The following is a 12,354-nucleotide window of genomic DNA, read 5'->3' as shown; positions in this document are numbered from 1 at the left end:
GTCTTATAACTTTCTCCAGAGGGTTTTTACCTATTCTTCTCAGGAATGCTATGAGAGATTACCTGGGAAACTTTATCTAAATAATGAGACAACCAGCTTTTGTTCACAGTGAAGTTCAACCCCTCACCTCCCCGGCAAAGTAGAAAAAAATTTTGTCTCAGTCTATTTTCTGTTTTCTAGGCTCAATATTTCTAGAAATTATTTATCATCCCTCTAAAATGGCTTACAAATCCCCTTCATTTCCTCCTCCCCATGAGAGAGGGTATTTAATCTTCAACTATCTGACATACCCCCCACTTTTTTTGGTACTAGGCATTGAACCCAGGAGTGTTTTCCCTCTGAGCTGCACTCCCAGCCCTTTGGGTGTTGTTTTTTTTCTTGTTTGTTTGTTTGTTTTTGAGACAGGGTCTACCTGAGTTGATTATGGCTTCACTGAGTTGCCCAGGCTGGCTTTGAAGGGGCAATCCTCCTGCCTCTGCCTCCCAAGTCCCTAGGATTACAGACTGCTACCATGCTGGATTATCATCAGACCCTTTGAGTTGCAAAAAATTTGTGTCAGTCCCCTGCATATATCCACATTAAATACTTTGCATGCCTTTTCTGCCTTTAATCTGTCTATTGTCATTTAATTTGAAAGTTTCATGCCAACTTTCAAAGTATTTGGGAAAATTAGCTTTACCTCTACAAAGGTGTACAATTTACACTTACAAAAAGATTAAATTGAATGCAAAATCTTAGAATTTTCTCAAAGAGATCAGGTTGTATATCATTGCATTGTGTGTATATTAATTGGGGAAGTACTTGCTATCCAAGCTATGTTTTCCAAATAACAGTTGTTTTTGTTTTTTTAATCTTAGATAACTGCCACTGCTCAAATAGCTTTATCCTCTTCTCTCCAATTTTTTAATTCTTCTTTTCTCATCTTTATCTTAGTATTCCTAGAAACAGGACTGAGTATATTGTACTAAAAGGAAATTTTGATTTTTCTCTTTTTTTCCCTTCAATAGCAAATCATATAAAGTAGAAAGCAGTGATGGAAAACATCACAGTATAAGAATATACTTCTTATTCTGTTTATTCAGATTTATTATAAATATAATTTATACATTTAGAAAATATATATTGAACATTTCTTCTACAGTAATATAAAGAAAATTATAAAAGAGAATTATGGAAATGAATCTATAGGAAACAGAAGAAATGTGTAAGACACCTATTGAATATATGCATCATTTTTCTAGGTAAAATAATAGCTTTTACCATCTCCTCAAAAAACAAAAAAACCGAACAGGTTAAGATTCACTCATGTAGAATTGGCAAAACCAGTCATAAATTACTTTTCTGAATCAACATAGTTAACATACAGTGTTTAAATATTTTTTTTTTAATCATGGGAATGAAGTGCTCAGAATTGTGTATTATAAGGACTGAAGGTAGGGAGGCAAGTGAGGCTGTTTCTTCACAGAGAAGAAAGGACTCAGTAAGGAGCATCAAGGTTGGCCAGAAGGCTCAGAACTGAGTGACTGTGAAGAAGGCAGTAGTACTGAAGAACCAGTCAGATGTAATTGGGAAGTAAAGCTCTCCCAGATGATTTGTGTATTCCCATGTAAATACCAAATGCATGTGCTAACTTATTGTATGAATTAGGTACTTGGCAGAGTAAACCACCTTGCATCATGAGCCAGGAAATGAAAGTGGGACACAGGAAGGGATCAAGGTCCCACAGTCCCCTTTGAGGTCATGCTTCTAATGACCTATTAATCCCTCCAAGGTCTAACCTCCTCAAGGCTGCACCATTTTCCAATAGCACAACCCTGGAGAGCAAGCTTTTAAAATATGGACCTTTGGAAGACACTTAAGATCCAGATAATAGCAGCTAGCTATTATTAAAAATTAAATTTTAGAAGTAATATATGATAAAAATTCCTTTAATCAAGGAAAAGTACTCACCTCTAATCTCCAAAAGGAAAACATTGTCATAAACATGACAGTATTTATAGTTGCTATTTTAGATAACAATAAAGGGTCTTTAATTGTACCTTTGTATGTCACTGTGTCAAAAGCTGTTAAAAATAAAAGTCACAATTTTGACCAACAACTAATGCTGAAGAAATGTTTGCTTAGTAAATTAAGGGACAAAATCTGATTATCCTAAGAACATAGTTTATTCCTTTGAATATGTAAGGTTCTGTCATTTGTTAAAAGTTAATCAAGCTTTTCTGAGTTGCCTTAAGCATTGCTAATGTATCAAAAGTAAATTACTTTTAAAATGAAGATTGCTTAGGAACCTGGGCCTTACTTTGATTAGTTGGAAGAGTTGCCATTCAAATATTTTTTGGATTATATTCCTTTAAAACATTATCACTTAGTAAAGTTGTTGAATTTAGTGATTCAGAATAAGTCATTTATACACAGGGATGGCATCTATAATTTAAGATACTACTTATTAAACCTTTGTTTTAAGATTTCCATTTATGAAATTTGTAATAGTGAACTCTTCTGGTTTTTATAATCTTGGTTGAAAAGTACCATTTACTCATCCCTCACAGTTTTGTGGTTCCTAAAACATGCTTAGGTATTCATTCATCTCATTAACCATGTTTGAGTATTGATGGACCTTTTGACTTTAGAAATGGTTTCTGCTAAAGAAATGTTTGGATTGTATCTAGCAGTTCTTTCTGCTCTCTTTTAATAAATGTGGAGGAAATTTCTATTAATTGCTTCAGCAAAAATGTAAAAATTTTCTCCAACTACTATGGGACAGGTAAGACTTTGCTTTTGATAATAAAGTTTCCATTTTTATATCACTTGTAAAATATTTCATAAGAGTGGTGATTATCTTGTTATTTTTTTAAATTGTGGTAAAGAAAATTTATTTTTGCAATATGTAGCAAATTAATGCATAATCTATTAATATTATCTAATTTTTCAAATTTAACCAAAATGCTAAATCTAATTTAGAAAACTCAGTGTCTCTTTCCATTTTAAGTTGCTGAATCATAGCCAAATGAAACATTGGTAGGTAGGTGTATTTTTTCAAGACACATCCTGTCAGTAGCCTTGGCATAAACTGGTATAATATATACAAAAAGAAGATTTTACTATTAATGATTAAAATGTTACAGTTTGAATATAAGGCTTCTTTTTTTGTTGATTTGTGTGTTGATATATCAGCACTGGGGGAAATTTATTTTTTCATGGTTAATAAATTCTGAAAGTAAACTTGCTATTCCTTACACAAAAATAACATTGGGATTTTTGAAAGAAAAATGCTATATAATCTGAAAATCATTTATTATCATTTCCTCTGAGAACCTGCAAATATTTGAATATTCCCAGGAGAGACCTAGCAGAATCTTTCAGAGATTATAAAATTTAAATAAACTATCAGTAAGCAGACATTTTTGCTTAGTTTGTTTATTCTCCTTATATAATGGTGACATTACATATTAGGTCCCAGTGCATTAAGGAACTTCATGAGTAAAATACTGATATTTTAGATTACATTTCACATTTTTGTACAGTATAATTTTTTTTCCTGATACCTTCACCTGCAAACTCCTACTAAGTCCTGCACATCTTATGGCATAAGATATCATCTTATGAAACTTTATTCTTCAGAGTTTAGTTCCAGAATTTAGTTTCAGATTTCCAGAGTTTATAGGTAAGACTTAAGGATAACTTTTCAAAACAGAGAAGAATCACCAAAGAGATGCTGTAAAAAGGCAGTGATTGTTCAGAAGAAGGAAAAGTTACTTTTTTCTATTAAAGAAAATTCAACACTTAGTGAGATAAATCATGTGTTCCATATGGAGCAGATTTATGCCTCCAGGGGGTAGTTCTAAATAATTTTTTTCTGCAGCAAGCAGTTGATAGGTCAAGTTAGATAAGATCAGGTAAGGAGGGGCATGCACTTCATAGCACATGGCTCTAATGATACCTTTTTCCTTCCTATTCATTAGTCACTATGCAAGTGACTCAGTCACATTATACTGAATAATCTTGAATCTGCTCTGATTATGTTTTAAAAAGTGAATCAAGTATGAACATTGATGTTTTTTACTATTATCAATAACAAACTACCTAGAAAGCTTCTTAATATAGTATCTAATATATTATTGTTTCTTCTTTAAATATAATGGCAAGTAATGTTGGTACTTCCTTTCTAGAAAGTTTGTTCTCCTCTCTGTAATATGAATTTCATTCTTGTTCTAGTTCAGGTTATGTTTTCCTGATATACTTTTATTTATGCTCCTTCATTTGACATTTCCATCAAAATGATTCTAGTTTGGGTTCCTTTCTATTGCCTCATCACTGTCCTGAAGAACACAATTCAGTTATTTTTGTTATTATGTTGAAATTGTCACATGAAGAGTTTTCCTTTTGGTTTATGTTTCTACCTCATTACTCTTTGTTGCCACAGAATCATATGTTTATTTACTGTTTCTGTGAATGAACAATATAGCATTAAACAACAGATTAGATAGCAGATAGATATTTCTTAATTGCATGAACCCTTTTTTATAGTGGGTGGTAAGCCTAACTTTAATACACAATTCTGAATAGATAATTCTTAAGTATATCAAATTACAGACATTTCCATGTTCTTCTTGAGCACTTTGCCTTCACCGGACTATAGCAGACACTGTTGGTTCACTGCCTAGACCTCCTGTACTGGCTGGTGATCCTTTCAGTGAAAAATTTCTTTGGCTAAATAGGAGGTACCTTTCCAGGGAGAGAATGTGCTCTCCCCTATTACTCCCCTCCACAAGAGGAGAGCAAGCCAATGATACATGCAGTATAAGAAGTTGGGATCAATTCTGTGTTTAATTAGTGCTTTCCCCTGTGTAATTAGGTAGAAGCTGATTTATGAATCTGATCCCATTCTTGCTTGGCTTTTTTTCTCCTTTCCTTATTTCCTCTAGTATCTTTTCTCAAGAGTAATCCTCCAACAAATTATTTGAACAACAATCCCTATCTGGGCCTCAGCTGAGAATACGATTTAAGATGCACATCCAAATTTATTTCATCAACTTCTCCTTAAATACATTTTCTTTCTGTATTTGCAGTATTTGATAAATGATACCATTTTATTGCCCTCAATTAGAAATCTCACCTATTCCTATATAGAGTTATTTCCCAGTTTTTTTTGTTTGTTTCTGAACATCCTTTTATTCTTTCAAGTTATCAAGGACAACATGAGAATTGCTAACACGATTCATTGTAATGAAAGAGTCATTGTCCTTAGTCTCTGTTTTTATTTTGATCATAAAGTTCAGTCACTTATGTTTATTTATTTGTGTTGAGTGGGCAGGGGGTGGCATTTAGGTTTATGAGGGGAATAGCAGGTGGTAGGGATCAGCCACTGAATGATGACAGATATTTTGCAGTCAAATAAGAATAAGTGGAACAAGTGGAGTCTGTAGGACTTGAAATTAAAGTCCTTGTTCATTTGAAGAGGAAGCATCTGGTACAGCTATCACAAGATGGTTCTAGAGATATGATTACTTAGTACTTAGGATAAGTAAAATCAGATGCCAAGTGGAATTTATCCTAAAATATATCCAATCAGAATTATATTTGCAATTATGAAGATAAGGTGATTGTAAGCATTTCATTGATTTCAAAACAAATTAATTTTATAACAACTATTGGAAACAGCAAAAATCATGTAATAATTGTCATTATATAAGTATACATATTATATTATATAAGTATACATGTTATTATGTATTATTATATAAGTATACAAATTATATATTATTAAATATTGTTAAGATATTTTCTAATCAGGATGAAAATAAAATTGTTGGATGTTTTCAAGTACACATACTATTTATATTCTCATACTTAAGTATAACAGTGTTAATTTAGTTTTAGGAAATTTACTCCTACTTTGAGGCAGTGAAATTGACCAGTTTTCAGGGTCCAAAGAATTCTTGAATAGTAAGGTATTTTAGAGGATTTTTAGTACTGGAACATTTCGGCTTGCCTGAAATCCAGCTATTATGTATCAGGGTCTATTTGTTGATTCCCTATCATATACTCTATGACTCTCCATGTACCTCCTAAAAGAGACTGGTTCTTTAACTGCTTTTATATTGATGCCCTGAAAATCTTCATTTCTATCTAGGGTGAGCCTGTCACTTTCTGTGAGGAAAGTTTTGTAAAGCATCGCTCAAGTGTGATGAAACAGTTCTTGGAAACTGCTGTTAACCTTCAACTTTTTAAGCAGGTAAGAGTGGATCTACACATTTTTAGTCTGTAACAGAACATTGTCATTTTTGCACATTTTCATCATCCTGAAACTGTGTCCTAATCCTGAGTAAAGTCTTTTCTAGCATTTTATGATTTTTTAAAACTCAGTAGCTAGCTATGACCTAGCAGTCCAGAAATATTATGTAATAACTTTGCTATTAAAAGGAACTAATGAAAAAATTGCTAAGCTCCAGGTTTCACTGAGGAGGTGCATATCTCCACAAAAGAAAACACAACATGAGTAGTTGTTAAGCAGGGAATGTGAGGAGGAGTTATTTTGGAATGGTAGATTGATATGGTAAAAAATAACTAGGATAGTCCCAGTGTTATCTAGTTTATAAAATAATTTACAAAATGAATATTTAACTAACCTTTTAAGCTTTGTAAAAGACTTTTCATAATTATGAATTTAAAATTTAAGGGAAAATTATGGTTATACCATATGTCCTGATTTTCAGTTCAGAAAATATAATTTCCATTTCAAAAAAGTTGTAGCTTGACATCGGAATTCAGAAATTTTGGTATACTAGTTCTTTCATCTCATTATACAGTCATAGCAAGACTCTTAAGCTGTGTTGTCTTAGTTTTGGTTTACATAATTTAAGTCCTTAAAATTTGCATTTCTTCTTTGAAATGACAATTTTAAGAGTAACATTGATGTTGTGAATTTAATGTTAATGAAGAACAGTAGTATGTCAAATAGTGCTCAAGCAGGATAAAAATATGTAATGCCTTGGAGGAGCTGATGACCCTAATAGTAATTTATTTAGACTCTTGGGGGGGGGAAATTACTTATAACTTAAAATATTCTTCAAAATAAGTCAATAAAGAAATCAGCATGGCAACAAATTAATATATTATCTATATTCTAGGGAAATTTTAAAAAATAATCTGAGATTTGAAAGTATTCAGGTAATATAACTGTCTTTTAATATATAAAGGAAAGGCTTTCTATATATAAACTTTTAGGATCATGTATTTCAGGACCAGAGATGTCTTGTTATTTTCCAAAGATATAGTTGTATACTTTGGAGTTCCCTATACCTAGATGTATCCAAGCATATAGTGAATTACTTCCTAGGGTTATAAGGAGGATCAAATAATAGTGCTTTATAAGTGCTGAAGAATATAGTACAGTGTATTCCCAAGTTAGTCATCCAGTATGGGCTTGTTGAATTAAATATTAATGTGCCCATTTTTGTATCAAGAAGAGATACAACTTTCTATTATCAAGAATGAGTAGTGAAGATCAAATTGTTAAATGGGTCAAGGATTGAATGGGTTGGTAGAATATATAACTTGCTACTTTTGAGTAGAGATTCTGTAACTGGATTATTACCACTTAACAAGTTAATAAAGCATGGTAAATTTTATTGCATAGTAATTTTTCAAAAGCATTTTTAAGAATCATGTAGAGTTGGGTTAGATAATTTTCACTTAAAGATCATTGCACATAAGTGCATGTTTATTTTCCTTTAAAATACAAATATTGCCACCTACCTAACAGGGTTATGATAAAATTTATGTGTGCTTATATATACACTCAGCATAGTGGATGACACCTTGCAGATGCTCAGTAAGATTTATTGTCCTTCTCATTCTTAGAGGAAATACAATAACATAATCCAAGTCTATGTGGGATTATTTTTAAATTAGTAAAATGAAAAGGCTAAATCTAAAAAATGAAAATCATCAATGAAAGTAAAATCCATTTTGTGGACAACTTGAATAGTTTTGCATAGACAAATGTACCATTTTTAGAAGTTGATATCATTTTATGAATCTTAAGAAAGTAATTCTTAAAGATAGCCTTGAAAGTATTTAAAAGAGTCTTGTTGACAGAGTTTTACAAACTTTTCTAAAAGAAAAGTCAGTTGGTAAAAATGTATCAACACAGATGGACCTTCAAAGATTATACTTAGAAATGGCTGAAGGAATATAAAAATTTACTAAGTACAAGTGATTACTATCTATAACAATGATTTTATGATCCATGGTAGATCTAGAATCGGTGTCTCTTTTAGCATGTTAATGCTTCCAGTTTGATAGAACTTGAACCCAGGAGAGCAACATACAGTTTTAAAGAAAGAATTAGAGTGAATTTTTATTTCTGGTAATATGTCAGAGTAGGTTGAGAAATAACCTGTTTACCCAAGCAATTTAAAATGTAGGAGTTAAAATATTTTGTCCAAAGGAGGCACAGGAGAGAGAGCTCATGGGTCACTTTTTCTGGGTAAGAAATATAATAGGAGAACTTAATTCCAAAAATCTGGGAGGACTTCATGTAAAAGTAAACAGGAAATAAAGGTACCTTTTCTTTTCATTTATTTCCTGGGTATCTGAAAGGAGACTAAAATTTCAAAAGAATTTTCACTATTAAAAATCATTAAACATACAGGGAATCAAATCATGAGTAATATTAAAAGTAACAGAAACTGACCAAGACTTCAGATACTGGAATTATCAGAAATAGAATATGACATAGCCATGTTTAAGATGTTGAGAGAAAAAAATCAAGCTTTAATAAAGTTGTTGAGAAACAACTTTAAAGGATATAAAACCAGTGTTAAGAATACAGCAAATAATTAGTGAAGCATATAATAATTGAAATTAAAGGAAATTGTTGGGTTTAATTGCAGATTTGTCTTAAATGAAGAGAGATTTAAGGAGTTGAAGATCTATCTGAAATAGAAATTATCCAGAATTTGGTACAGAGACAAAGAAATAGAAAATATAGTGAGATAATAGACATGGAGAGTCTAGAGTAATTCATATAATCAGTTCTAATAGGTAAAGACTAAAAACAGAAGGGAGAAAATAAATGAAATGACTTCACTAGAACCAGTGAAACACTCCATTTTATGGATTTAAAAAGTCCAACATATCCACACCAAGCAAAGAAAAAGAAATCTAATATATTCAGTTACAAAATATTAAAGAGGGAAATTTTTAAAATGATAGGAGAAAAAAGGATTACCTTCAAAGGAGAACTGTACTGACTAAACTAACTTCAAATCAACAACAATGAATATAGATGATCCTGGCCTGATAGCTATAACATGTTTAGAAAAAAAATATGTAGAGTCGTATACCAGTTTAAAGACCTTTTAATTACACAAAGGATGTGAAGGCATTTCTGAACAAAACCCAGGGTTGCCCCTTGGGCTGGTTTTATTGATATGACTACTTGGGCAGGCTACTGTCCCAACTTTACTTACACATTAACTTAGGTTTTGTGATGAAGAAATATTATAGATATAACTAAAACCCCTAATCATTTGACTGTAAATAATAAAGATTATTGTTATAATCTGACTGGTGGATCAGTCTGAGTCACTAGGAAGTTATTAAAAAGAGGACTAAGGAGTCCATGAGAAAAGAAGAGAGAAAACTGTTCCTTAAGAATGAACTCATATAAAATTGGAAGAGGTGTGTGTCCTAAAAGATGCATAAATATCAGTAAGAAATACAAGAAACATGAAAAAACAAGGCAACATGATTTCTTTAAAAGTTCACAACTCAGTAGTATCTGATTCCAAAGCAGGATGAAATTCCAGACAAAGAATTTAAGTAATTATACAAAAAATGATCATTTAATTCAAAGAGAAAACTAATAAAAAGCTGGATGGTTTAAGGGAAACAATGCAGGATAGAAAAGAGCAGTTTAGTAAAGGAGAGAGCTTCTAAAAAAGAACCAAAAAGAAATTTTATAGATGAAAAACTCAGTAAATCGAATGAAAAGTCTCACCAAGAGTAGATCAAAAAGAAGAAAGAAATCAAGCCTTTAAGACTTGGGTGAAGAGTTATCATATTTAGAAAGTAAAAAATAAAAAGAAAAGTAAGAATAAACAAAACCTACAAGGCCTATTTATGATTAAAAGCCAGGTGTGAAATCATGATGTAGAAGAAGGAACAGAAGAACAGCCTTGATATTTAGTGAAATAATAGCAAATTCTCTAATCTTGGGAAAGATATGATCATCCAGGTATAGGAGTTATTTAGAACTTCAAACACACATGACCGGAAAAGAACTTCTCCACATTTATTGAACTTCCAAAATTATAGAACAAGGAAAACTATTGAAAGCTACAGAAGAGAAATACTTACAAAGGCAAACATATCAGAATAATAGCAGATTTCTCTAAAGAAATTTGGAGGGCCTGAAATGATAGATATCAAGCTCTGAAAGAAATAACTGCAATTCTAGATTACTATATCCAGCGATGTTATCCTTCACAACTGAAGAAGAAATAAAGTCTTTTCAAGATAAACTAGAATAATTCATGGCCACTAAACCAGAATTATAGAAAATACTTAAAGGAATTCTACACACAAAAGAAGGAAGCAAGATAAACACGATCATGAGAGCATGAGAAAGAATACATCTTCTTAAAAGAGTAGAAAAATTAATAAGAATTAGGAAAGAATAAAATATTATTACCTTATTAGATCATTAGATCTCTAAGATGAATAAAGGAAGTTGTTCCAAACAACCAGAAGAAAAACATAGAAAGAGATAGGCCCCAATACAAATGACAGGAATTTGTCCATACCGTTCAATAATTATCCTGAATATAAAAGGTCTTAATTCTTCAATTAAAAGAGGCACACTGCCTAATTGAGTTTAAATAAAAATTAAAAAAACAAAACAAAAACAGAACCTGACAATCTGCTGGACGCAAGAAACTTACCTCAATGGCAGACATACAGATACTAGAAGTGATAGAAAGTGAAGTTTCAAATAGGTGAAAACAAAGCAAGAAAGACTAGTTGTACTCATATTTGGCAAAACAGACTTCAAGTCAAAATAAGAGACAAAGAAGGTTATTCCATTTTGACAAAGCAAACTGTCCATCAAGAAGATATAATGTTGTAAATATAAATGCACTAAATATTAGAACACCCTCAGATTTATAAAACAAACATTACTGAACATAGAAAGAGATAGGCCCCAATACAATAATAGTGGGCAACTTTAATATCTGAGTCTCACCAATAGATCATCCAGATAAAAAAAAAATCAACAGAGAAATACCTTTCACCTTGTATAAAAGTCAACTCAAAGTAGATCAAAGACCTCAATGTAAGCTTGCAACTTTGAAGCAATTAGCAGAGTGAAGAGGCAACTTACAAAATGGGGGACATCTTTGCTAGCTGTTACAGAAGATTAGTAACCAGAATGTGTTAGGAATTCAGCATCAAAGAATAAGAAAAGGGCAACTGAACTGAACAGATGCTTCTCAGAAGAACAAATGGCCAGTAAATATATGAAAAAAATTGTTCATCATCTTTAGCCATCAGGGAAATGCAAATCAAAGCTACCTTGAGATTTCACCTCAACCAGTTGGAATGGCTATTATCAAAAGAGAAAAAAAGCATAAAAGTTAGGAAATGCTGGTAAGGATGTTGAGAAAAAGGAACCTTTGTAATATACTGTTATTAGGAGTGTAGACTAGTACAGCCATTGTGGAAAACACTATGAAGGCTCCTCAAAAAACTAAAGAGAACTACCATATGATCCACCTATAGACTCTTGGATGGATGTACACCTGAAGTAAATGAAGACAGCATATGAAAGAGATACATGCATACCTCTGTATACCTATCTTAATTGTGACACTATTCACAAAAATCAAATTATGGGATCTGCCTAGGTGTCTGTCAATGGACACTATACACACATATACATTGGAATATTATTCAGCCATGAAGATTGAAATCATGTCATTTGCAGGAAAATGAACCATGTTAACCAAAATGAGCCAGATACAGAAATACTAGTGTTGTATTTTTTCATATATGGAAACAAACAAAGAAATAACCTATAAGTAGAATAGAAACTATTAGGGAAGAGGGAGAAGGGGGGTCCAGGGTAAGGGTGAAAGAAAGTAGGTGTAAGAGATAGTCCTAGAGAGGTAAATGCAGTTAAGAGAGGATGTGTGTATGTATGGAACTATCCCAATGAAACCCACCAACTTGCAGAGTTAATATGAGTTAATATTTATAACAAAGTTTATTTTCAAACCATTCTAGTGATATCTTTAAAAGGTACTATTCCATGCCTAAATTGCATTTATCTAAGAAATTAAATAACAA

The 12,354-nt window shown here is 31.9% G+C and overlaps 1 protein-coding gene across 2 annotated transcripts in view; it reads left to right on the top strand.

Moving 5' to 3' along the window:
* The window catches only part of Dennd1b (DENN domain containing 1B), a 221,848-nt gene that overhangs the window by 153,735 nt on the left and 55,759 nt on the right, over window positions 1-12,354 (top strand). For both annotated transcript variants that reach the window (XM_078022530.1, XM_078022531.1), the window contains one exon: window positions 6,134-6,235. In XM_078022530.1, the coding sequence (XP_077878656.1) occupies window positions 6,134-6,235 (102 nt within the window). The remainder of the gene's footprint in view (window positions 1-6,133; window positions 6,236-12,354) is intronic.

This window comes from Ictidomys tridecemlineatus, chromosome 10 (genome assembly GCF_052094955.1).
Source record: "Ictidomys tridecemlineatus isolate mIctTri1 chromosome 10, mIctTri1.hap1, whole genome shotgun sequence".
NCBI lineage: Eukaryota > Metazoa > Chordata > Mammalia > Rodentia > Sciuridae > Ictidomys > Ictidomys tridecemlineatus.
This window is presented reverse-complemented; position numbering and strand designations above follow the sequence as displayed.